Source organism: Hibiscus syriacus, unplaced genomic scaffold (genome assembly GCF_006381635.1).
Source record: "Hibiscus syriacus cultivar Baekdansim isolate YM2019G1 unplaced genomic scaffold, ASM638163v2 tig00110213_pilon, whole genome shotgun sequence".
Classification (NCBI taxonomy): domain Eukaryota; kingdom Viridiplantae; phylum Streptophyta; class Magnoliopsida; order Malvales; family Malvaceae; genus Hibiscus; species Hibiscus syriacus.
In genome coordinates, this window is record NW_024062630.1 from 1,748,977 (window position 1) to 1,776,369 (window position 27,393).

General features: G+C 36.9%; 1 protein-coding gene across 3 annotated transcripts in view; it reads right to left on the minus strand.

Moving 5' to 3' along the window:
• Positions 1 to 295: 295 nt before the first annotated feature.
• LOC120113899 (protein MICRORCHIDIA 6-like) overlaps positions 296 to 27,393 on the minus strand; it is a 34,539-nt gene continuing 7,441 nt past the window's right edge. The window contains exons 1-20 of one of the 3 annotated variants that reach the window (XM_039134955.1): positions 8,547 to 9,172; positions 7,965 to 8,342; positions 7,769 to 7,843; positions 7,630 to 7,664; positions 6,857 to 6,935; positions 6,632 to 6,721; positions 6,484 to 6,559; positions 5,958 to 6,036; positions 5,757 to 5,885; positions 4,252 to 4,350; positions 4,061 to 4,162; positions 3,826 to 3,972; positions 3,569 to 3,661; positions 2,907 to 2,958; positions 2,700 to 2,811; positions 1,496 to 1,704; positions 1,330 to 1,418; positions 869 to 948; positions 667 to 709; positions 296 to 592 (exon numbers count right to left, since the gene is read on the minus strand). In XM_039134955.1, coding sequence (XP_038990886.1) covers positions 482 to 592; positions 667 to 709; positions 869 to 948; positions 1,330 to 1,418; positions 1,496 to 1,704; positions 2,700 to 2,811; positions 2,907 to 2,958; positions 3,569 to 3,661; positions 3,826 to 3,972; positions 4,061 to 4,162; positions 4,252 to 4,350; positions 5,757 to 5,885; positions 5,958 to 6,036; positions 6,484 to 6,559; positions 6,632 to 6,721; positions 6,857 to 6,935; positions 7,630 to 7,664; positions 7,769 to 7,843; positions 7,965 to 8,342; positions 8,547 to 8,649 — 2,181 coding nt within the window. In that variant the 5' untranslated portion in view covers positions 8,650 to 9,172 and the 3' untranslated portion in view covers positions 296 to 481. Of the gene's footprint in view, positions 593 to 666; positions 710 to 868; positions 949 to 1,329; positions 1,419 to 1,495; positions 1,705 to 2,699; positions 2,812 to 2,906; positions 2,959 to 3,568; positions 3,662 to 3,825; positions 3,973 to 4,060; positions 4,163 to 4,251; positions 4,351 to 5,756; positions 5,886 to 5,957; positions 6,037 to 6,483; positions 6,560 to 6,631; positions 6,722 to 6,856; positions 6,936 to 7,629; positions 7,665 to 7,768; positions 7,844 to 7,964; positions 8,349 to 8,546; positions 9,173 to 21,303; positions 21,310 to 27,393 lie in introns of those variants that run through there. The other 2 variants (XM_039134957.1, XM_039134956.1) reach the window with 2 other exon arrangements.

Consider the following 27,393-nt stretch of genomic DNA (forward strand, 5'->3'; position numbering starts at 1 on the left):
GATAGACCTTCTTCCCTATAGCTCCCCCACTTGCAACACCCTCCCTAACACCTAAAAATAAATTTCAGCACCAACCTATGACATTGATGCATCTTCTTTACCCATCTCCACAAATTCTAATATATGAAATCTTTTAAATCCACTTCTTTATTTTCAATTCTATCCGAGATCAAGGGGCACTTGATTTAAACCATAAGTAAAAAAGATATTGTCCTGTTCATTGTAAATTTAAATAAAAGATGATGTAAGAATTACCCGAATCTAAAAACATGCTAAGAGAACCTAAAATAATTCAAATACCAAATAACCTGAACCAAAACTAGTTGTATGACAATGAACGGCCAACCCCAGTCAAGCCCGCCCTAACTCCCGCTTTGAAGCTGTTATAGCCTATCAACCCCAACCCCTAAGTTGAGATCAGTGGATACACAGAGATACAACATACAAATGAAAGAATTGAATGATTAGAACTAAAGTTGATTTACACATTTACATCCTTTTCATCCTTGACGACTTCCAGGGACTTCAGTTCCTCCATCAACCGTTCATACTCGCACTGAACCTTTACCATTTCATTCCTAAGCTTTTCTACCTGCACAAGTTAGGTTAGGTTTCGTTAAAGTGCAGAGTGATGCAAGATTTCATAAACCAACAACCATTTGATACCTTGACTGTCAGTTCTTCCCCTCTCTTGTCATACTCCAAGCATCTAAAAAACACAAGTAATTTCCAGCAGTCAGCTACCAGATGATTGTTGGGCTAAATTTTGAGACTAATGACTGCTTATTAAGTACATGTGAAAATCTATGCATATTAAATTGATATCTTTCACGAACTAATAAAAAACATGTCAAAATAATCTACTCACTTTGCATGAAGTTTCCTGTTTTCTTGCATCAAGTTTTGGGTTTCTTGATCTTTCAAGTGATTTGCAGTAGCATTGAGAGACTAGACCAATAAGAAAAAAAGGCACGCAGAACATTAGCAATTAGAATCCGTTATATTAATGAAACTGATATATATACATATATACACGCACTATGAGTCAGCAAAAGAAAACCAAGTTCCCAAACACCTATGTAAAGAAAGATGGAACTGATAAATGCTACTGAATTCCATGTAAGTCGTAACCAGCGAAATATAGTACAATTCAGGACTGGGAAGCAATCATACAATGAGCAGGAAGCCTGGAAAGATTTGCATGCATGGACAGAGTCATGCTTCCATTGAACTAGATAACAGTAAATTAAGTTGCATGTTTTAGCAAATGAACCTCCTCTTTGAATTTCTAATAATCTAGCAATGCAAGAGCATGCTTCCTACACAGACCTTAGGTGTGTTGGCACATGTCCCTGCTTGGCGTTTCACAATTTCAATTTTTACCAAGTCAACCTGTCCCTTCCTTTTTATAGGCAATCCTGTTTAACCACAAGGCACCGTGAGTTAAGGTTAAAAAATCCTTCATATTAGTACCAAAAGAAGATTGATATAGTACCTTGCATGCTTCTTCCATGAGAGATGGGGATTGACTGCTCTGCAACATCTACACGTCGTCCTTTTGCTCTATCAGAAACCATATAAGTTTGATTGAAGCCAACATATTCTTGTACATTGCTCTGTCCGGTAAAATGAGATGAAACATGAGATGCCGGTGGCCGAGACTTTTTCTTGATCTGATATCCAATTAGTCCGCAATGATAATCCCTGCCAGACAGAATAATGTGCTTAAGGCATCTATGATGAGCATGATCTTAAAATCTCATGAAGAGACCATCATCAAAAGACATCAAGGATCACATGGAAAATAGGCAAAGATGGCACAATACATGAGCCAAAATCTACACTTCAAAATCATTTTTTTCAAACCATCAAATTGAGCAGTTGCATAGAAACAGTGAAGTACATAGTTTTTATCCCAAACATACAAAAAAACATGGAAATGTGAACTTCCTACCATAAACATCCATGGTAAACCTCTTGATAGATTATTAGAGCAAAAGGAATTGCAAGACTAATTAGATAGGAGGAAAACCAATAATAAAACTTTAAGTGGGAGAAACAAGAAGCCATGGAAGTATACATGTGGCTTAGGTAGCATTTGGTATCACTTGTGAGATCACTATAGTAATAAGATTATTAAGGTCATTTGATCACTAGTGATTTTATATTACAATGTTGTGTATGACATTGTAAATTACTAGTGATCATAAGCTACAATATTTGTCATTTGATAAATAAAAAAAACTACAATATTTGGCAATGTAGGAAAAGATCATTAGGAACAAAATTCACTTTTTTCTTGGTATCCAAAAATTTTCTCTACATAAAATATTGGTGCATAAAAATACACCATTAGCAACAAAACTACTTCACCTTAAACACAAACCTCAACCTTTTTGGCCAAGTTTAGAGGTTTGCCAAGAATTAGGTAGCATTTTTTCACATGTTTTTTCCTATCTTCTTGGGACAAGTTAGTGAAAAATTATCATTGAAGATTACTTTGCCATTAGTGATCCTTTTGGATGGGAATCAAATCACTTCTTAAGGCAGTGATATTTTCACCGCAATGATTTAAGATTAGTGCCCTGTAGGATTCTCACATTACTAACAAACTCTGATGTAATTATTAAATTCAATCACCCTAATTTTGGGATGATCATTTATACCCAACATCCCTCAGTCATTAAAGAATAGATTACCAGTATTCCCATGTCATTTCCTTCAAGCGAGTTTCAAGCTTCTGAAAAAGGGAAGTTCTCTCAAAATCTTGTTTGTTATGCGTTGGCTCAACAAAATTAGCTTCCAAAACACCTGAAAGAATAAAATAATACTTTTTCCTGAGACTTAAACGCATAATTAAATGAAGAAAAAAAGAATCAAATGTCAATGAGTTAATACATTCTTACCAACCACACCTCTACCCCTACTGTCAGAATAGCTAACAACATGCCAAAATGGCTGCAAAAGGGAAAAGAAAAGACTTTAAGATTCCACAAATAGTCACTTGAAACAAACATGTAAATAAATTGTGTGGGGCAGAACCTCCTTAAAGACATCCAAGAGGGCATGTAATACAAATCACAAGGAGACTCAAAGATATCTAGGCACAGACGCATCATATAGCAACGGAAAATAACTAATGATAAAGTATCCCAGAACCTAGTAAATTCCTGGTCATAAGACAAAAATGACAATTTTGTTTAAGAAAAAATAGAAATGAGTTATTTATAAGTTGGACAGTCATGCACTTCACAGGTCAGAAGCTATTTTAAACTTTTTATTAAGTTTCTGATTTTAACCTATTATCATTCTAGGTTGCCAGAAAACAAACTGTTTCTATACTAGAGTCCATATCTAACTCCGCCACTCATAACATGCTCGAAAGTCAGAAGCATTATGTTTTCTAGGAAAACTACAAATGAACAGCATTTTCACACATAGCAGTAACAAAAGATATGTTAGTTTATTTAACCAAATGAAGTTACACCATTAGTCATTTGCATGTTTCATCCCCAACATTAACAAAGAAAACCGTTTAAGAAAGGTAAAATATTTTTATGAAAGTTACCAGAATTAGACGGTTCTTGTGATAGACACAAAATCCATGGATATTAACTTGAGGAGCGTCTTTAAGGAAACCAATTGTAGATACAACTGCACCCTGCAGTTAAACCAGAAAGTAGAAATGTAATACATGGTAAAAGTCAGAAACATTCCGACAAGGAATACAATCATATCCATCCAAGCAACTTCCGGTAGATAGTTTCCAATTAAGATAAACATGGATAAGCAATGATGATAATGCTATGAACAAGTAAATAGTACCTCCACAGATCCACAGCTTTGTGGTTTATACAAGATATACTCTATAAATTTCAGATCATCAGCAATGTTATGATGCTCAACAATTTCACCACGCAATATTATTCTGAAAGTTTCAGGAATTCGCAAATACAAGATGGACAAATATACCTGCAGAGTGAGACAATCAAACTCAATAAAGTATGAACCCTTTTACTCGTTAGTTTAACACAAAAATATACAAAAACTATATACTCACACGAAGAGAATGATGGTAACGTCTAGCAATGTGTTGCTCATTTACAGCTTTCCATGCAGGGAGTGTATTGACATTTGTGGTGTCTCCACTAATGCGAATATCCTGCAACCAGAATCATAAAATTTCATTAGAAAGACAGTGCAAAATATCTTGGGAAAAAGATAGAACGGTATGCGCAAAAAAAATTCAACCTTTTCATCAGAATCAAAGTCTAGCTCTGAACTCCCATCATTATTGAGCCATAAATTGTAGATAATAATTTTTGTGCCATGGGAACCGATGTCATCAAACTGCAGTTAGATGGAGGCACATTCAAAGATAGTCAGACAAAAATAACTTCAAAGACCAAAAAGATAAAATATATCACACAATATGATCCAATCTCCAGTGCCCCAGACAAGGTGTTGATGGAGCTGTTAGGTTTGATGGGTTGGTCGGAGGTATAGGTGGTATTTTAAGAGATTGGAATTGTTGCACTCTAATGCCTTTTTCGGAAAGTATTGGTCAAGGCCCCCCTCCAGTTGCTGAATTAAAAGCTATTAAAAGAGGCATTGAAATCTTTCTTTCTTCAGTTTGGGTTTCTGTTGGTAGGTTGATTGTTGAAAGTGATTGTAAGTCTGCAGTGGAGTGGATTCAGTCTCCGTTTTCGGCTCCTGTCTTCTTTAACTCTCTAGTCAAGGAGATTTTGTCTCTTTTTTCTGATAAGGTGTCTTTAGTTAGGTGGATTCCAAGGGCTTGTAATTGTGAGGCAGATAGTTTAGCAAAGGAAGGGATTGGGTGAATGTAAGGTTTTGGTTTTAGGCTGTTTTATTCGGTTTTTGTAGTTTCTGTTTTCTTGTGTAATTGTTGAGTCTTATGTAATGTTGTTATATTAATCAATTTAGGCACTCTTTTCCTCCTTCCGCTGGTTGGTTCTTTCTTTCGGGAAAGGAACCACTATGAGGGAGGTTTTTAATGAGGCCTCCTATTTCTATCAAAAAAATATTTTATCAAATTAAATGTAATTTAGGAAATTATTTAAATTAAATACTGTAAACCCCCTTTCTCTTGTGCAATTGACTTTTATGACTCTCAAAGACATTAAGAGGAAAACAATACAAAATATCTTAAAATCAAAACAATAAAAACACATAAGCTTTACTTGAATGTGGTGTTAGTTTTATGGGTTGAATCAAGTCAAACAAGCAACCTGTAAAAGAAAGACATAATAGGCTTACAAGTCATCGAGCCAAGGTAAAAAAACTAAAAATCAAATATAGTATTCACCTGGCAAAAGCTCAATTAAAGTATTTTCAAGAAAAGCTCAAATAGCTCAGATGTAGGATTAAGTTGCTTACATCATGTGGTATTCCATTAAAGAAAATATCCTTAAATTCAACAAATACAATGTTCCATTTTTTTTCTTTTTTTGTATCCAATTTGATTTAAGCATATTATCTCAAGCCTCATTATTAAGATGTAGTGTTTGACTGTTTGGTATCATTTCCAACATCACAACTTGTGGTTAGAAATCACCTTATTTATTTAGCAACAACTAGTTCTTGAGAGTTAAAGGTCATTATATTCGTGCTTGATATTTCTGAAAACCAAATTTTGCAAATATTAATGTGATGTACAAATTCAATTAGCATCAGTAACAATCATTGACAATTGCAAGAAGAATGTAAAACAAAAAAGAAAAAAGTAGAAGACCTACTTGCTTCAAAAGTTCAGCTTCTGTTGAATATGGAGACCATTGTAACAAAATGGAAAGATTAGAAGCAAAATGTTCTCTACCATGCAACACATCCAACGTGCCATTTGATGAATTAAGCTCATAATCCACCTGCGGTTTGCAAAAAGATCTTATAGAATGCATTGGAAACTAACATAAACTCAATGGAAAGAGGATGCTCACCATAGGTACAATTATTCTGTCATAGCCTGTCTTTGTCAAAAATGAATAAGACAGTAGGCCAATGCTTTGAGTCAATGACCTGATCAAGGAATAAAGGGATTAACAATTTAAAAGTAGCAGTACAGGTCTAAAAAATATTACGACATTTTAAAAGACATATATATCATTATTTCAATTTTAATATTGTAATTATATTTGTCCCTTTTTGTAGTTTCACTGAGTTGGTGTTACATGACTTTTAACACCAACCTCAGTCAGGGAAATTATAAGTAATATAGATTATTTCCTCGTGTTCTAAGAAAAAACCATTGAGAACCTTATCATTGCAAAAAATTTCCAGTAATACTTAAGTTTGTTCCATAATTTTTTCAAAATCATCAGAAATTTATGAAAATGATAATATTTTCATCTAAATCAACATGCAAAAATAAACATTAATATTCTACCAACAAAAAAACATACAAGATTAGCAAGAATAAAATTTTAATGCACAAGGCAGAGAATGATCTTGGTAGAGGAACCAAACCTATCATCCAAATGGCGGCTGAAAACAATCACATCTGCTCCAAGTCTCATAGAACTAGTCTTGAAACCGTTGCCATCTGGAAGGCAAGAACTTTTATAACTATAAAAGGAAAGAATAAAAAATATTCCAAACAAAAACAGTTTTATACATTGTCCAATCGCAGATTTTGACTTCTTATCTGAAAATCCAAAGCTCATACACCGCCGCATTGCATCAGGGCCCATTCCACCGCCATCATCTAATAGAAAATTATCGAGTTTTGAGAGTTACAAGTTACAAATATTTGATTAGACAACTTTTACAAAGAAAAAATAAATAAATGGATATAAATGAAAATGCATATGATCATTTTTTATTAAATCAAGAAAAATACCTTGAATTAACAAAGCTGGACTCCCATCCCTAGGGTTTGATGTTTTATCTACAATGACAAAAGTGGCCCCATTTTGGATCTATCCAATTTGAAAGAAATAAGATATGAAGTGCAAAACAGTGAGAAATCATGAAGAAAGAAAATTGGGGAAACATTGTAGTAATCTACTTAACTGTGCATAGATTTACTACAGAATGGCTATTAATAGGGTAATAATGTGATACAAATTTCATCTATGCTTAGGTTTTCAGTCATTGAACATGTCAACCATAATTTTAATAAATATATATAAAAAAGGGTTTTCCTAGCCTAGAAAACAATTGACAATTAGCTTTGATCTATTAAAATATTAGGTTTTTATAGCAGCCTTTATTTTATTCAGGTTGGTCTTGTTCCCAGTTTTTAATGATTATAGGCATACTAGTTGGATTATGTCTAGCAAATCTTTGGCACTAATAAGACTTCAAAGTATTGATTGTAATAGAAAATTTAAATCTCCTCATTACAGATCAATTCACATGAACATTCATAACCTAATCTACCTCCCAATTGTAAGCATACATCAATGCCCTTGTTAAATCACAATATGCTGGAATCCCATACAAAATTTCAGACCAATTACTATAAATAAGACACAATAATGATAGTATTAAACCCTAGTTTTATGATTATTTGATCGTATAATAAAGTTTTCCAAAATAATCCTACACCATGCATTTGTACCATTAAACAACATAGATATACTCCAGCCAACAAATTAAGTTGAAATTCACCTCGTCAATGGCATTGTCAAGTAGTTCAGCAACAGCTGCAAACAATAACAAACAAAATACAGTTTAATCATGCAAAACTAGTCATTGCCAAATGAAAATGTAAGAAGCACAAAAAATGATCAGCATAAGCTAGACATACCACCATAGGCCCACTTATGCGAGGTGGCATTTGAATGAAGAAACAAGGGATGCACATGAAGATAATTTGTGCTATCTGTCGTAAAAATAATATTTTAAAAAAGGTAAAAATGTCAAATAAGTAAAACGATTCATCTGCAATCTGGGAATCACGGTTCAATAAGGATACAATGCAAAAGTAACTAATGGCTGCATACTTTGTAGCGTGACCTTGGAACCAAGCCCTTCTTCGTAGCTCCCAGCTTTCCAGAATTGCCGACAAATTGGCGCTGGAGATACGACTGACGTTGAACAGACACCTGTATCATCCCCTGGAGACTGGCATTGCTCCAAAGCACTAGTACTACTTTGACCAGTGCTTAAAGCATTATTTGAGCTTTTATTTTCTTCAGAGGCTTGTTTTCTAGTTTGCGTTTTGGAATTAAGAAGATTAACAGATTGAACACTATGGTTATTTTGCTGCTTTACCGTGCTCCCAACAGCACCAGGTTCCAATTTAACAGGTTTCACATCTACCTCTTCAAGTTCATCATCACTAGTTAAGTCCACAATTTCTATACCACTCATCTCCAAAACTGTAAATAGAAATGAAAATAGACTTCAGCTAACATGTTAAAAAGCACAAAATTACGATGCATGCAAAATGGAACCCCAATAGTTTCAATCCCCAGTAACTAAGGAAATTGGATTTCTTCAAATGAAACATAACTAACATGAATTACCTATTATACCCAGAAGTTAAGAGGTAAATAAATTAAAATATGGAGGAAGTCAATAACCTAAGTAGGAAAACCTAACAGCTATTCGGCGAAAGAGATTACGGAGGCCAAACTGCAACACGGAAGCTGCACAATATCTTTTCACTTTAAGTCCCCCCAGCATCAACCAAATAATGTGAAAATCTATTGAAACCAAAGCGTAAAACTCAAAAAACTACCAACAAAGGGGAAACAACAAACAAATTCTTTGGCGGGATTGAGAATTTTTGAAATCCTAACTTGCATTCACTCAAGGGTAGAGAAGAGAATGCATAAACAAGAGGCAAAAGTGAAATTAGGAAGTAGCTTTTAAAATCAAGCAAAATAAAGAGCTTGAAACCGGAATTCAATAGCGGGTTAAGGGTTTTAGCGAGTGCCGGCGGTTGCCGCTTGAAATAGGAGGGCCGAAAGAGAAAATTAGGAGTGTGGGGGACAAAGGGTGGGATTGAAGGCAAAGATGAGGAACCGAGTCAGGAGGCTGTTGCTGGTGAGCGTAACCCGAGTCTGATTGTGCGTGAGAATGAGACGTGACCAAGAAATTGGTAGATGAAGATGAGAAAAGCGGCAGAGAATCAGGAACTCTCCCGAAGTACAAGAGGAAGAGAAAGACGTGAATGCCGGATGAAATTAGGGACTCGTTTAGGGATGGAAATGGGTAGGGTTTGATCAGATTTTCAATCAACTCTATAAAAATGTTCCTTTCATTTGATACTTGATTTAATCTTGATTTTAGGTTTATTTTATTTGAGTCGTTTTTCAAGATAAAATTTATATTTAATTCGAATTGATTTGATATGAGTATATATAATTTTTTGTTTTATTCAATGAAAGAGATTTAATTGAAAAATAATACCAAAAAAAGTATTATTGTAATTTTATTCGAATTGATTTAAATTTATTACTTTTATAATTGTAAGAGTGATGTCGTTTGATTTTTCTTTGTTTGCGTCTCTAGATGACATTTCACTTTTATATCACAACTAAATAATTTAAATTTTCAATTAACAAATAAATAAATTATTATTATAATTTCAACATGTCAATACAAATATTTTTCTTGTTTAATAAATAGGTTGCTAACTTGGATCATCAAGATATTCTAAATGAGCTTCAAGATAATAAATTATTGGTCGATCAAAGAATAAGTTATAGGTATGTTTTATCAATTTAATATTAATATCATGATAACTAATAAGTCATTTATATGCGTAATAAAACAGTTTTTTAGTTTGATTGGATGTACTCTAAAAATCATTTCTCTATTCACAATGAACATCACATCGAACATAAGCAATTATGCTTTGATCTTGTAGATGCTCGGTTTTGTCCGGGGCTAGATCGGAGCAGACTCAAAGTAGAGCAGTTGGAGGCCCAAACCAATGACCCGACAGAGCAGCCCAAATCAATCCAAACAACATGTTATACTAGCATCCAGTCTACGTGGGTTCCGGAAAAACACAAACGAATATCCAGTGGGAAGGAGAGAAGTGGTGTTTGATCGTGGGTGGGATATGAAACTGTAAGTTGGTTTTTTAATTTGTAATTAACCACTGGAAACTAAAGGGGGGGTCGGTTTTTAATGGGGGACTAATCACCAGAAACAGAAAAAAAGAGGAAGGAAAAGATCAGACAAAAAAAAACGAGCAGGAGATTACACAGAGAACGAAAAGGAAAGAGGGGAATTTGTAAAAGTTTATGGTTCAACATTTGAAAAGCAATAAAAAGAAACATTTTTTTTCTCTCCTGATTTTCATTCTCACAATCGCAAGGATATCAATCATTCACAAAAGGGCAGTAGCATTCTTTCAAGCAAAAACAACAACAAAAAACATCAAGCATTAATAAGGAGGTATTTCATCTTATTTTGTTTATTTTTACTAACTATTTGTATATGTGGTATTTATTTAGGAAGAAAATAAGGGTAAGGAAGATAGAAATAGACAGTTAGATTTACCTCAGGTTCTGTTTTGATTGATTGTCGATGTCGTTGCTGCATCGAGGTTGGGTCTCTGTCCCGTTTGGTTTGTTTTTTCTTTGGTGTTTAGGGGGCGAAGCTCTCGGGTTCGTAGTCTGAGATTGGTTTAACACCGAGTCATGTTGGTTTCATACGTTTTGAAATTTTGTTTAGACTAGAAGCAAAATCAGAAGAAAAGTTAAAAGAAAGGTTCAACTTAGCTTATCTCGCCGGTTCTGGTCCTCGTCGGAGTCCATAGGTGGTGTTGGTCGTTCGTTTTGGTTGAGGGCTAGAGAGGAAGGAGGCGTCTAGGCTCATTAGGTCGATTCGGGTGCTTCATCGCTAGTGACCACCACGGTAGTGGTCGGAAAAGTGAATCGTGCCTGGGTTATCACAGAGGGTCGAGAGAAGAGGCGAGAGGGAGAGTGGAGAAGATGAGAGGGTATTACGGTTGGGAATGAAAGCAATTAATTTAGGGTTCAGTTTTCACCCTATATTTTGTATATATGAATTCATTGAAACGGTAGTGTATAGGGCATACATTTTACACGTGGTTTATCTGTGGGATGATCCATTCAATATTCCAATATTATGCATTTTGGTCCATAACCACCGCGTTTCTGATTTTGTAACCTTGTTTTGCACCTATTTTATTTCGGTCTGTATACTTTATGCACATTTAATTCTCGTCCTAAAGTGTTTATTGTACTTAGTCTTTGCTCTTTAGATATTAGACCTTTTAAATTCTTATATGTTGGATTTTAGTCCATTTGGTTTGTTAAATCGAATTTTGTATTATTTGTGTTTCTGGCCTATTACTTTGAAAGTTTATGCTTTGATCCCTTGCGAATTGTTATTTTATGGTCCCGATGTTTGTAATATTTTGTACGTAAATTCATTGATGCATGTTTAAGATACAAATGCGTGTAAATAAACATATATATATATATATATTCAATAATTAGGTTTAAGTTTGAATTAATATACTTGAGTAAATATCAATTGTAATATGTTGAATATTTCTTTTTAACAATTACGTGAATTTGCATTGGGGATGTTTATTATATGCTATATTTAGATGCTATGGTTTTGTATGCTTAGACTTCATATATTTAATTTAGGTAAGATAGTATAATGCTTAATTTAAGTTCCATTTTATTCATTTGCGTACATGTAGGACTAGTCATTTTATCTTGATTGAATGTTGTATGATATTTTTAATTATAATATTTGTTTAATTAATTTTTGGCATGTGACATACTTTTTGCATAACTTGTATGATATCCTCATGTTCATAACTCGACCATACGACATAATTGGATTAAGGGTAATATATATTTTTAATTTAAAATTGTTTCAAGTGGGCAGTCATAACTGATTTGAGGTCCGCTTTTAGTGATTTTAAAATAAAAGTGTATCCCGAGAGTGAAACCAAAAATTGATTTGTCACCTAAAATTTGGGAACGAAAGAAAAGGAAATGTTCGTTTATTTAAATTTATCGAGAAAAGGTTGTTATAACTTTTAAGATCTGGTCTCGACATTTGTAAATAATCGAACATTCTTTGTCTTTCTAAAACGACTCGGTAATTTTAATTTAATTTATTTGAGTGCTTTTGAATGTTTTAAATTTACATTTTTATTTTATGGGATCAAAAATCAAATTGAATTCGAATTTGTAAAGTTCAATGCAAGGACGTTAATTAATCGATTAGGTACCGGTTTAGGGCGTTGTGGGGGTGCTAATCCTTCCCCATACGTAACCGACTCCTGAACTCGGATTTTGGTAACGCAGACCTCAATTTGTTGTTTTAATTAAAATTAATTTTTATTTAAAATGACAAAGCATTTTTGGGTGCCCAATCACACCCTAATCAAAGATTGGTGGCGACTCTTCGAACCGTATTTTTTGATCATAAAGGAAATCCAAAGACCTTTCGAAACGAAAGGTCTTTTAAATCGCATTTGTTTTTTTTAATTAAAAAGAGATAATTAAGAATTAATGTGGTTTTCAAAATCTTACCTTTTCACCTTTTAAGGGAAAAATCGTTTCGACAGCTTGGCGACTCCGCTGGGGAACTTTTTTTAGAGAGTCAAGCCGATAGTCGATTAATTAATTGTCTTTGCAATTGAAAATTATAAATTCGATTTAATTTGGTTTTTGATCCATTGTTTGGTTTTTAATAATTTTTTGTTTGTTTGTATTTTGATTTCTTTAATTTAATTCGATTAACAATTAAATAGTTGTACTAATCTGTTTGCTAATGGTTTCAGAATAATTATTTGTTTTAGGAATTAATTTTGAGTGTTTTTATTGATTGTTTTTTCGTTTTTCCTCACACACTGCACAGCTGCATTATCATAACATGAGCTAAAACCCCGCTCCGTCCTATTTAAGTAGGAATGAGAGACTATGCCCTCGTGTGGTTTTCACCTCCGCATGGGATAGTGGATCGCTCCTGGAACTCACGCCTTATGGTCCTCGTGATGGTAATCACCTCCGCATGGACATAAGGAGGTGTGTTCCCTCGAAATTGAACTCGATCCCCTAAAGCTTGTGATGGGCCAGGATTGAGGGTTCGGCAGCCCAAGGGGGCACCGGCAAGGACAATTCGAGAACCTATTACTTTAGAACCTAACCCGGCATATAGTGAACATAGAGCCTGAACTTAGGTTGAACCAAACCCGAACCTTAAGAATCCCGTGAGGAGGGTACACAAGGAAAAGCTTTTTTGAGTCATTTATTTTCGTTTTTTTGAATAAATGCATGCGAACTAGATATCATGCGGTTAGGTTTATTTTTGAATAAGCATGCGAATTAGATATCATGCAGTTAGGATTTCTTTTTATGGATAACAAAGCATGGGGGTAGATATCATGTTGGGTAGGATCTGATAAAGCATGATTGGGTAGCCAGCATGTGGGTAGGATTCTTGAATAAATTATTATCCCGACTTAATTGCTTTATGTTTACTAACCGATCTTTTGTTGTTTTTGCCTTGTTTCTTTTCTGTTTCGCATTGTATTTTTCATTACATGGTGTTGATTTGGGGTCGATGTCCATATAGAAGGCCAGTAATATGGAACGAACGGTTCAAAAAGAGGTTGAGGACAATGCAGATGTTCTGAGGTGGTCGGAACAGTCCCAATTGACCAATGGAGACAGCGTGATGCCTGGATATGTGTCAGAGTTATTTGGTTACACTCACATCAACGTGCGTCAGAATGATCTAAGTGAGCTAAAGGAGATATGGGGAAGATGGATAGTAGCCGATAAGGAGATGTTTTATCAGTTGTACGGCGATATTCCTTATCTTCTGGATGTTTCTATTGACCGAAATCTGTTTAGAGCATTGGCGCAGTTCTGGAATCCGGCTTATAGCTGTTTCACATTTGGTAGGGTGGACCTGACACCAACAATAGAGGAGTATCAAGCTTTGGTCCGTTGTCCGAGGTCCCAAATGGATAGAATATATACCAAGCTGCCAGTCACTCCTTCATTTAAGAAGAAATTACTATTGATGACCGGAATGAGTGAAGATTGGGTAGTCAGAAACATTAAGAAGAAATGAGACAGTGAGTGCATCTCTTGGGCTACTCTGAAAGAAGTAATTGCTCATCATCCTGATAAAAGAAAGAAGCTTGACTTGTTTGCTTTAGGGATTTATGGGCTTGTTATTTTTCCAAAAGTGCTAGGATATGTAGACGTATCAGTTGTTGACCTGTTTGAAAGATTAGACAAGCACGTGGATCATGTTCCAGCTATTCTAGCTGAGACGTTCCGGTCTTTGAGTTCTTGTAGGCGCGAGGGAGAAGGACGTTTTATAGGATGTGCGCCTTTGCTGCTAGTGTAGATTCTGAATCATTTTAAACATGTTGAAAGAGCACCAGGACGAGTGTTTCTAGAGGGGTTTTCGCCTTTGAAAGATTTTCTTTCTAAAGAGTGGCCTGGGGGTTTTACGGAAGAAAAATGGATGGTCATCTTCAAGGATATCAGAGATGGAGATATTTTGTGGCGAGCTTCGTGGAATACCTCTTCGGATATACTTTACCGATGTGGAGAGCGAGATTGGGTTCCTTTGCCAGGTATATGGGGTTCTGTTGGGTATGCACCGCTACTAGTTTCCAGACAGTATGGATCGAGGCAGTTCATCCCAGCCACGTGGGACTTGGTAGGATCGGATTTTGCATTCAAAGAAGATCAGTATAAGGTTAAAGTTAAAGGGGTTGCTGAGGCTTGGAAGCAAACTCGTCGTGTGAATCTGTTCACTTATGATCTCGAGTTATCTCAAGAGTACGAGCAGTGGAGAAGCGGTCGAGTAAATGACAATATCCCGATGGTGAATCCTGAAAATATTCAGCCGGTGGAAGAACAGTTGAGAGTGGTGCCATCTCCATTAGAGTTAGCCAAGTGCGATTTCGAAGCAGAACGGAGACAATGGAGAATGACTTTGCAGAAGCTAGAAGATGATGTGTATCAAAAGGAATTGGAGATTGACATTCAGAAGAGTAGAGCAGATCGAATTGAAAAAGTAGAGAAGCAACTTCGGCTAGACTTTGACGATCTTCGGTCAACTTATCAGCGAATGGTAAAAGCTCAAGTAGGTTCTAGCTCGAGTCAGTCTGTCGAATTGAGGCAAGAGGTGGCGAGCCTCAAAAGAGTAGCCGGAGAGAGTCAAGAAGAGCTCAAGCAAAGCAGGCACCAAGTTAAGATTTTATCGAAGGAAAATGATTCTTTAGAGCAGCGGTTACAAGAGAGTCAAGCCCAGAATGAGAAGTTGAAGGGGAAAATTTCAAGTTTATAGACTGTATTACGACGATACCGAAGCGGGGAAGGTAGCTCAAACCGTGGGGAGGTTGAAAGTTTGAAGAGACAAGTGAGCGAGCTTGAAGCCATGGTTCAAGAGTTTCAGAGGCAAGCAAGTGAGTTATCGATAGTTCCCTATGAGGGGGATATACAGTGGCGTTTTCGGTGGGAGCGAGCTCAGGCGAGAGTTAAGCAAATAGAGGACTTTATTGCTTGTTACCTAGACCACGCGCGGGGGATAGCTCAATATTTGGTCATTCTATCTGAGGAAGCTGCTGATGTGACTGAAGAACTGGATCCTGAGGCTGAAGAAAACCAGAAGATCATTGAGTTGCTAGCACATGTACAGCAAATAGGAGAAATGGTGCAGACTTATTTGTGATGTGTTTCAACTTTGTACTTGAACGTCGTTCTAATATAAAGAGTTGTTCTAAGGAGTCGTTCCAGGATCAACACCCTGCATTTTGCATATGCATTTTTAATGCATTTAATTTTTGCATCGCATTTTATTCATTCATAATCATATATTTCATATTCATTAATAAATATCAGCGATAACAAAATGACTCTGTGACAGAGTAATACTGGAAAATCCCAAGTATATCTACAGAACCAGGAAGAAAGTTATGGAAGACAAACTTGCCCAAATTGAGAAGGCTCAGTCGGAGTTACAAGATAATATCAAGAAAATGCAAGAAGATATGATGAATGCCCAAAAGGAGATGTTTGCCAAGTTTGCGAATATGTTGGAAGGAAGAAATCCAGAACATAGGAAAAGCCCTATGCCAGAAGGTGTAACTGAAAACCCACTTCATCATCCAGAGTTAACCCCAGAACAATCTCAGAATGTTCAAGTGACCCCTGTTCATGTCGGGAAGGTGCACTTTAATCCAGTCGGTGCTTCTGTTAACGTACAGCCTGGATCTAGTTCATATCAGGAAGAACATCAATATCATCAAGTTCCGGACCTTGATGAAGAAGCCAAGAAGGATCAAAACAATCTGTTGGAAGAGAAATGGAAGCAGTTAAAAAGAGAGGTCAGAGCCATGAAGGAAGATACCAGTGTTTATGGATTCGACGCAAGGGAGTTAAGTCTAGTTCCTGATCTGGTCTTGCGTCCAAAGTTTAAAGTTCCTGACTTTGAAAAGTTTGATGGTACCAGGTGCCCCTCTGCACATATCACAATGTTTTGTAGGAAGATGACCGGATACATAGGGGACGATCAATTGTTGATACACTGCTTTCAGGAAAGCTTAACTGGCTCGGCAATCCGATGGTATAACCAGCTGAGTAGAGCTAATATTAAATCGTGGAAAGACTTAGCTAAGTCATTTCTTGAGCAATACAAACATGTAAAAGATGTTAGACCTAACAGGATGATGTTACAAGGAATGGAAAAGAAGTCTAACGAGAGTTTTAGACAATATGCTCAAAGATGGAGAGATGTAGCAGTGCAAGTCCACCCGCCATTGGAAGAGGAGGAAACAAATATGCTTTTTGTCAACACCTTAAAGGCTCCTTTTTTTCTCGCATCTTATCGGTAATCCTTATCGAAGTTTTGCTGATGTAGTTACGGCGGGAGAAATGATTGAAATGGCTGTTAAGAGTGGGAAGCTCGAGGGAGGAGAGTCTAGTAAGAGGCCACCAACGAGGAAAAAGGAAAACGAAGTCAGTAATGTGAGGCAGTACGATTCTAATAACATCACTGTTTCCCGTCCTCAAGGAGCAGGGTCATCAACACAAAATGATAATAGACAAGGGGCAAGGGACCAAAGGAGAGAGAGGCCTCAATTTGATCCAATTCCGATGACTTATAAGGAATTGTTTCAGATTTTGTATGATCGACATGTGGTTTCGCCGTATCACGTGACACCAATGCAACCTCCTTTTCCCAAATGGTATGATGCTAGTGCTCAGTGTGAGTACCATGCAGGGAACCCTGGGCATTCCATTGAGAATTGTACTACTTTTAAGAAGGTTGTCCAAGCTTTGAGAACGAGGAATGTCATCAACTTTGGTGACAGTGAGCAGCCAAATATAGCTCAGAATCCGTTGCCAAGCCATGCAGGGGCAGGAGTTAATGCGATTACTGAAGAGAAAGGAAAGAGAATTGTAAGGAATGTTGGTGAGGTGGTATCACCCATGAGTTGGGTGTGGTGCCAGATGGTCAAGGTATGATTGTTGAAGCCCAGTTTGATGGGTGAACAGTTTAACAGTGGAGAGTTATGTCTGTATCATAACAGTGAAGGACACAATATTCAGCAATGTCCTGACTTCTTATCTTTGGTACAAGACATGATGGACAATAAAGAAATTGAGTTCTTTAGAGAGATTGCTGAAGAAGAGGAAGCGGAAGTTTGCGCTTCATAAGGATCGTCTAAAGGGGTATACAATGCCAGTTGTCCTCTAATTATTACTCCCAAAAATCGAGTTGCTGAGAAGGTAGCCCCGAAAGTGGTTATTACACCTCCATCTCCATTCCCATATCGGGATAATAAACAAGTGCCTTGGAGATATGATTGCCAGATGGGAGACGTAACAAAAGAGAATGAGGAAGTAGACGAGGTAGAACACTTTACTTTAAGTGGTAGGTGTTATTCTCTTAATCCACTTAAAGAGTCTAAGAAGAAGGTTGCGGTTGATAAAGGGAAAAAGGTTGATGTTCAGATAAAAGAAGATGAGGCTGTTATCAACGAACTGGTAACTGAGAGTGAAGCGGTAGAATTTTTGAAGTTTCTGAAGCACAGTGAGTATAGTGTTGTGGAACAGTTACACAAGTTGCCTGCCCGTATTTCTGTTTTGTCATTACTTTTGAGTTCGGAGGCCCATAGGAATGCTCTATTAAAGGTTTTGAACCAGACTTTTGTTCCGAAAGAGTTGCCCATTGAAAAGTTGGACCGGTTAGTTTCCAATGTACAAGCTGATAATTTTTTATCTTTTTCTGATGATGAAATCCCTTCTGGGATGATGTGTAGTCAGAAGGCTTTGCACATTACAGTTAAATGTAAAGGGTATGTGTTGTCCCGGGTCTTGGTTGATAATGGTTCAGCTTTGAATGTGATGCCTTTAGTGACTCTAAAGAAGCTTCCATTAGATAGTACACTTATGAGAACCTGTCAAAGTGTGGTTCGAGCTTTCGATGGGACTAAAAGAGAAGTGTTGGGCAAGATTGATGTTCCTCTGAATATTGGTCCAGCAACTTATGAAGTAGAATTTCTCGTAATGGACATTATGCCTACGTACAATTGTTTGTTGGGAAGGCCTTGGATTCATCAGGCCGGTGCAGTTCCGTCCACATTACACCAGAGACTGAAATTTGTGATTGATGGAAGGTTGGTATGTATTCATGCTGAAGAGGACATTATTGCTTCTGTTTCTACTACTGCTCCGTATATTGAAGTTGATGAGCAAGCCGTCGAGTGCTCTTTCAGATCGTTGGAGTTTGTCAATGCTACGTTTGTGGCCGAAGGCAAGAAGATACCAAAGCCTCGATTGTCAAACTGTACCAAGATGGGGCTTAAATTGACTCTTGGAAGAGGAGCAAAAGTTGGAAAGGGTTTAGGCCGACAGTTGCAAGGACCGGTAAATCCCATATGCCCTATTACTAAAAAAGATCGATTTGGTTTAGGATATCAGCCAACTTCGAGGGATAAGATGAGGGGAATTAAGAAGGGCCAAGAAATCAGAAAGGCCAGATTGGCTGGTGAAGACCTTAGCTGGGAACCCATGACCTTCCCGCCGTTGAGTAGCATTTTCATGTCTGGGGGGGCATATGTTTCAAGGGAATTCAAGGAATACTGAGACGATGGTTGAGAATGCCTTGGAAGATTTAGGCATTAATGTTATAACTGATGATGAATCTGAGGAAATGAGAGCTATGGGCATTTATCCTGCACCGCCGGGCTTCGTGTTGAACAATTGGACCGCGGAAGAACTGCCTGTAGTTTACAAATCTGTTACAGAGTAATGCACTGGAACTTTCTCCCTGTTGTTCATACCCTGGGGCAATAGGTGATCTTATGTAAAGGGTTAAGCTGTTTGTTTTTTCTTGCTTTCAATAAAGGATGCATTCTGTTAGTTCCAAATGGCAAACATTCTCTCATGCATTTCATTCATTCATTCTTTGTTGTATATATGTATGTATTTATTTCATTTTATTTATTTATATGGGAAAAGATCCTCCCATATGTATATATGTATATATATATCTTCTCTTTCATTATTTTTTCAGGAGCTCAAATATCAATAATATGAATGCCAATGACTCTGACCCGGAGATTGATTTCGAGAAGCCTATATGTCAAGGGGAAATTGAAGATTGTGATGATGATGAGGGATGTGAATTACCTTCTGAATTGCTGAAAATGATGGAGAATGAAGATAAGCAGATTCTGCCTCATAAAGAGTCTACTGAGATTTTGAATATAGGGACAGATGAGGATAAGAGAGAAGTAAAGATTGGTACCACTCTGTCAGTTGGAGGTCGACATGATTTGATAGAATTGCTTCAAGAATACAAAGATGTGTTTGCTTGGTCATACGAAGATATGCCGGGTTTAGATACAGAACTGGTTGTTCACAAACTACCAATAAAGCCTGAATGTAAACCGGTACAACAAAAACTGAGAAGAATGAGACCCGAGATGCTGCTCAAGATTAAAGAGGAAGTGAAGAAACAATTTGATGCCGGGTTTCTTAAAGTGGCCAAATATCCTGAATGGGTGGCTAATATTATCCCAGTACCGAAGAAGGATGGGAAAGTTCGAATGTGTGTTGACTACAGGGATCTCAACCGAGCTAGTCCAAAAGATAATTTTCCTTTGCCACATATAAACACTCTAGTGGATAATACTGCTGGAAATTCTTTGTTCTCTTTTATGGATGGTTCCTCTGGCTATAATCAAATTAAGATGAACCCTGAAGATATGGAAAAAACGACATTTGTTACCATGTGGGGAACGTTTTGCTATAAAGTAATGCCGTTTGGATTGAAGAACGCCGGGGCAACATATCAAATGGCCATGGTGACGTTATTTCACGACATGATGCATAAAGAGATACAAGTTTACGTCGATGATATGATTGTCAAAGCTAAGACAGAGGAAGAACATATTGTGAATTTGAGAAAGCTTTTTAAAAGACTAAGAAGATGCCAACTAAAACTCAACCCAAATAAATGTACTTTTGGGGTGACATCTGGAAAGTTGTTGGGATTCATAGTAAGCCAAAAAGGAATTGAAATAGACCCAGATAAAGTAAAAGCTATTCAAGACTTGCCATCCCCACGAACACAAAAAGAAGTCAGAGGATTTTTGGGAAGATTGAATTATATAGCTCGGTTTATTTCACAGCTGACAGAAAAATGTGATCCCATATTCCGCCTTCTTCGCAAGAATAACTCAGGGGAATGGAGTGAGGATTGTCAAAGAGCTTTTGAAGCAGTGAAAAGATATTTGTCGAGCACTCCAATTTTAGCGCCACCCGTCTCAGGCAAACCCTTGATTCTATATTTGTCGGTTTATGAAAATTCAATGGGGTGTGTGCTGGGCCAACGTGACCAAACTGAGAAGAAAGAAAGGGCTATCTATTATCTCAGCAAGAAGTTCACTGAATGTGAGACAAGATACTCACCCGTTGAAAAGTTGTGTTGCGCTTTAGTATGGGCTACCCGAAGGCTTAGACAATATATGTTGTATCATATTACTTGGCTTATATCCAAGCTTGATCCCTTGAAATATCTAATGGGTGTGCCTGCATTATCTGGAAGATTAGCTCGTTGGCAGATCTTATTGTCCGAGTTTGACATCCAGTATGTAAACCAGACGGCAATTAAAGGAAGTGCTATAGCGGAATTCATTGCAAGCAGGGCTTCGGAAGAATATGAGTCGTTGAGCTTTGATTTCCCAGATGAAGATTTAATGGCTATTTCGGTAGAAGAAGCAGTTACATCCACTAGCAAATATTGGAAGTTGAACTTCGATGGTGCTTCAAATGCCATGGGACATGGAATCGGGGCAATTTTGGTCTCACCAGAGGGAGAGCATTATCCTTTCACCAGTCGGCTTAATTTTGATTGTACAAACAATATGGCCGAGTATGAAGCTTGTGTTCTGGGTCTTAGGGCTGCTGTTGATCGCAAAGTAAAAATGCTCAAGGTGTATGGAGATTCAGCTTTGGTAATATACCAGCTCAGAGGAGAATGGGAGACAAAAGATCCCAAGCTTGTAGAATACCGTAAGTTGGTTATGGAACTTGTTGAAGAATTTGAAGAAATAACTTTCAATTACCTCCCCAGAGAAGAGAATCAAATGGCAGATGCCTTAGCCACACTGGCAGCATCGTTTAAGATGAACGAGCATTCAAATATGATGCCCATTGAAATGAAGGCTTATGAGTATCCAGCCCATTGTTTTAATATTGAAGAGGAAGAAGATGGAAATCCCTGGTATTATGATATCTTACAATATATAAGGTATCAGGGTTATCCAAAACAGGCCACTGAGAATGATAAGAGAACCATTAGAAGAATGGCATCAGGGTATGTGCTGGATGGTGAGACTCTATACAAGAAAAGTCTGGATCAGGTCTTGTTAAGATGTGTGGACGCGAAAGAAGCCAAATTGATTCTTGAAGAAGTGCATGAGGGAATATGTGGTACCCATGCTAATGGGCATGCTATGGCTAGGCAGATTATGAGGTTTGGGTATTATTGGTCAACTATGGAAACAGACTGTATCAATTATGCCCGAAAATGTCACAAATGTCAGATTTATGGAGATAGGATACATACTCCTCCTCATCCGTTGCATGTAATGACAGCTCCGTGGCCATTCTCAATGTGGGGCATGGATGTTATTGGACAAATTTCGCCCAAAGCTTCAAATGGTCATCGCTTCATTATGGTAGCCATAGATTATTTCACCAAGTGGGTAGAAGCAGCTTCTTACGCAAATGTTACCCAGTCTACAATATGCAAATTTTTGAAGAAGGAGATCATTTGTAGATATGGTTTACCAGAGAGGATTATCTCCGATAATGCGTTGAATTTAAATAATAAGATGATGGACTCGGTCTGTAAACAGTTCAAAATAAAGCATCATAATTCCACCACTTATCGCCCAAAGATGAATGGGGCAGTAGAGGCGGCCAATAAGAACATCAAAAGGCTCATAGAGAAAATGACTGAGACCTATAAGGATTGGCATGAGAAGTTGCCCTTTGCTCTGTTTGCTTATCGAACTTCAGTACGGACTTCAACTGGGGCAACTCCGTTTTCTTTGGTTTATGGGATGGAAGTTGTCTTACCTATTGAGGTGGAAATTCCCTCACTTCGGATTTTGTCAGAGGTAAAGCTCAATGAGGCAGAATGGGTACAGGCTAGATATGACCAATTGAATTTGATTGAAGAAAAGAGATTGAAAGCTATTTGCCATGGTCAGATGTACCAAAAACGTATGATACGGGCACATGGTAAGAAAGTTCGCCTTCGAGAATTCCATGAGGGAGATTTGGTGCTTAAAAGGATTTTGCCTATTCAGAAGGATTTCAGAGGAAAATGGATGCCCAATTGGGAAGGACCTTATGTTGTCAATAAAGCCTTTTCTGGGGGAGCTCTAGTCCTAACTGAAATGGACGGATCAGAATTACCCTATCCAGTGAATTCCGACGCTGTTAAGAGATATTTTGCTTGAAGAAGAAATAAAAGAGAAAAAATGAGAAAAATGAGAAAAAAGAAAAATGATGGAAAAAACGAAAAGAAAAAAAAAAGAAAAAAAGGAAAAGGGAAGAAAAAATGAAAAATGAAAAAAAAGGAAAATGAAAAAAGAGAAATAAAAGGAGGGTTCAAGATGAAAACCCGAAAAGGGCGTCTTGGAACCAAAGGAGGTCTCAAGTTGAAAACCCGTAAAGGGCGACTTGAGTTGAATTTGAAATTCAAAATTCGTGCATGGTGGAGGTTCTAAATCAATTTTCGAAGTGGGAAGAGCTCCTGATATGGATAGTAACAATGACAGTTGGTGATCAGGGATGAGATTAAAGATTAATGAGTCTCGATTGAAATAACCAAGAGAAATTGAATGCACATGATTCAATACTGGTTTAGGGCATCCAATGATAGAGATCTGGAAGTTTAGAAGTAGCTTCATACTCTTAAGCATCACAATTTTGAAGATCTTTTTGACAGAAGCTACGCTTGAGACATTCTAACGGCGTGCCAGTTCAAAAGCATTTGCATTATTGATATTTGAAGACGCCTACTCTTTTGTTCTTTTACTGTTTCCAGCTAAAAGTTTGCCATTTAGTTGCCTAAAATTCTCTGTATTTATATAAATAAAGAGATGTCTTTTCTTGATAATTTCCCTTTTGCAAACATCTTATTTTGAAAGGTTAAAACATATAGCTTAACTTGAAGTACATGAGATCATTTTGTATTATTGTGCAAAAGATTTTGGAAAATACAGGTATTCTGAAGCTGACAATAGTTTATACATGTAAGCTTGTGTGGCTACGGGAAGCTAAAACTTTGGAGTTCGTAGAAAATTTCAGCCATTAAAAGATGACCCTAAGAGATTGTTGTTTGTCGAGAAGTTGGTCATGGATACTGGTGGGTTTCAAGAAAGAAAAGAGTCAAGGTCATGTTAAGCCGAGAGATATGGAATTGAGATTGTCAATTGGGGTGAACTGGTCAAGCGTTCTGTGCCCAAGATGAAACCGAGTTCCATCGAGATCAAAGGAGATAGAGTTCCTTCAAAGAAGAAAATGTATCAAATTGCATATTTGCATACATTTAGGCATGAATAAGATCATGACACTCATAATTGCATGATGACTTAAGTATTTGCAGGTTTCCCAATGATAGTTGAAGATTGAAGAGTTTGAAGCATCGAGATGAAGATAACTGGTCTTGAGATTTTGACAAGAATGTTGTTCAGACGAAAATTGAGCCAAAGCAGATTCAAATATCCAATGGCTTTCAGACAAGTTTTTATGATAGAGATGAATTTTTAGAAATTTTCTCAAATTCTAAATTTTTGAATATAATATTTCTAAGCATATGTTCATAATTGATAATGTTTGATTTTCAGGTTTGACCTTCAAAATAAGTAAATTTAAGCCTTCACGAAAGAGTAGTGAAGCAAACTCGTTTGTTGAAGATTGAGTCCTATACTCTCTGAAGGAATAGGGAGCGGACCAGTTTGTTGAAGATTGAGTCCTATACTCTCTGAAGGAATAGGGAGCGGACAAGTTCGTTGAAGATTGAGTCCTATACTCTCTGAAGGAATAGGGAGCGGACAAGTTCGTTGAAGATTGAGTCCTATACTCTCTGAAGGAATAGGGAGCAGACACGTTTATTGAAGATCGAGTTCTATACTCCCTGAACGGATAGGGAGCGGACCCGTTTTATGAAGATTGTTCGAGTTCTATACTCCCTGAACGGATAGGGAGCGGACCCGTTTTATGAAGATTGTTCGAGTTCTATACTCTCTGAAGGAATAGAGAGCGGACCCGTTTTGTTGAAGATTGTTCGAGTTCTATACTCCCTGAACGGATAGGGAGCGGACCCGTTTTATGAAGATTGTTCGAGTTCTATACTCTCTGAAGGAATAGAGAGCAGACCCGTTTTATGAAGATTGTTCGAGTTCTATACTCCCTGAACGGATAGGGAGCAGACCCGTTATTTGAAGATTTTTTAAGTCTCGCTTATCCTGAAGTAGCAGAGAAGCGGATTAATCTTTTGAAGTTCTAATGGTCGGACAAACTTGATCATCTATTCTTCTTTGCTCTATTTTCGTTGCACGACAATGAGCAAAGAGGGGCAGCTGTAGATGCTCGGTTTTGTCCGGGGCTAGGTCGGAGCAGACCCAAAGTAGAGCAGTTGGAGGCCCAAACCAATGACCCGACAGAGCAGCCCAAATCAGTCCAAACAACATGTTATACTAGCATCCAGTCCACGTGGGTTCTGGAAAAACACAAACGAATATCCAGTGGGAAGGAGAGAAGTAGTGTTTGATCGTGGGTGGGATATGAAACTGTAAGTTGGTTTTTTAATTTGTAATTAACCACTGGAAACTAAAGGGGGGTCGGTTTTTAATGGGGGACTAATCACCAGAAACAGAAAAAAAGAGGAAGGAAAAGATCAGACAAAAAAAAAACGAGCAGGAGATTACACAGAGAACGAAAAGGAAAGAGGGGAATTTGTAAAAGTTTCTGGTTCAACATTTGAAAAGCAATAAAAAGAAATATTTTTTTCTCTCCTGATTTTCATTCTCACAATCGCAAGGATATCAATCATTCACAAAAGGGCAGTAGCATTCTTTCAAGCAAAAACAACAAAAAAAAACATCAAGCATTAATAAGGAGGTATTTCATCTTATTTTGTTTATTTTTACTAACTATTCGTATATGTGGTATTTATTTAGGAAGAAAATAAGGGTAAGGAAGATAGAAATAAACAGTTAGATTTACCTCAGGTTCTGTTTTGATTGATTGTCGATGTCGTTGCTGCATCGAGGTTGGGTCTCTGTCCCGTTTGGTTCGTTTTTTCTTTGGTGTTTAGGGGGCGAAGCTCTCGGGTTCGTAGTCTGAGATTGGTTTAACACCGAGTCATGTTGGTTTCATACGTTTTGAAATTTTGTTTAGACTAGAAGCAAAATCAGAAGAAAAGTTAAAAGAAAGGTTCAACTTAGCTTATCTCGCCGGTTCTGGTCCTCGTCGGAGTCCATAGGTGGTGTTGGTCATTCGTTTTGGTTGAGGGCTAGAGAGGAAGGAGGCGTCTAGGCTCATTAGGTCGATTCGGGTGCTTCATCGCTGGTGACCACCACGGTAGTGGTCGGAAAAGTGAATCGTGCCTGGGTTATCACAGAGGGTCGAGAGAAGAGGCGAGAGGGAGAGTGGAGAAGTTGAGAGGGTATTACGGCTGGGAATGAAAGTAATTAATTTAGGGTTCAGTTTTCACCCTATATTTTGTATATATGAATTCATTGAAACGGTAGTGTATAGGGCATACATTTTACACGTGGTTTATCTGTGGGATGATCCATTCAATATTCCAATATTATGCATTTTGGTCCATAACCACCGCGTTTCTGATTTTGTAACCTTGTTTTGCACCTATTTTATTTCGGTCTGTATACTTTATGCACATTTAATTCTCGTCCTAAAGTGTTTATTGTACTTAGTCTTTGCTCTTTAGATATTAGACCTTTTAAATTCTTACATGTTGGATTTTAGTCCATTTGGTTTGTTAAATCGAATTTTGTATTATTTGTGTTTCTGGCCTATTACTTTGAAAGTTTATGCTTTGATCCCTTGCGAATTGTTATTTTATGGTCCCGATATTTGTAATATTTTGTACGTAAATTCATTGATGCATGTTTAAGATACAAATGCGTGTAAATAAACATATATATATATATTCAATAATTAGGTTTAAGTTTGAATTAATATACTTGAGTAAATATCAATTGTAATATGTTGAATATTTCTTTTTAACAATTACGTGAATTTGCATTGGGGATGTTTATTATATGCTATATTTAGATGCTATGGTTTTGTATGCTTAGACTTCATATATTTAATTTAGGTAAGATAGTATAATGCTTAATTTAAGTTCCATTTTATTCATTTGCGTACATGTAGGACTAGTCATTTTATCTTGATTGAATGTTGTATGATATTTTTAATTATAATATTTGTTTAATTAATTTTTGGCATGTGGCATACTTTTTGCATAACTTGTATGATATCCTCATGTGCATAACTCGACCATACGACATAATTGGATTAAGGGTAATATATTTTTAATTTAAAATTGTTTCAAGTGGGCAGTCATAACTGATTTGAGGTCCGCTTTTAGTGATTTTAAAATAAAAGTGTATCCCGAGAGTGAAACCAAAAATTGATTTGTCACCTAAAATTTGGGAACGAAAGAAAAGGAAATGTTCGTTTATTTAAATTTATCGAGAAAAGGTTGTTATAACTTTTAAGATCTGGTCTCGACATTTGTAAATAATCGAACATTCTTTGTCTTTCTAAAACGACTCGGTAATTTTAATTTAATTTATTTGAGTGCTTTTGAATGTTTTAAATTTACATTTTTATTTTATGGGAT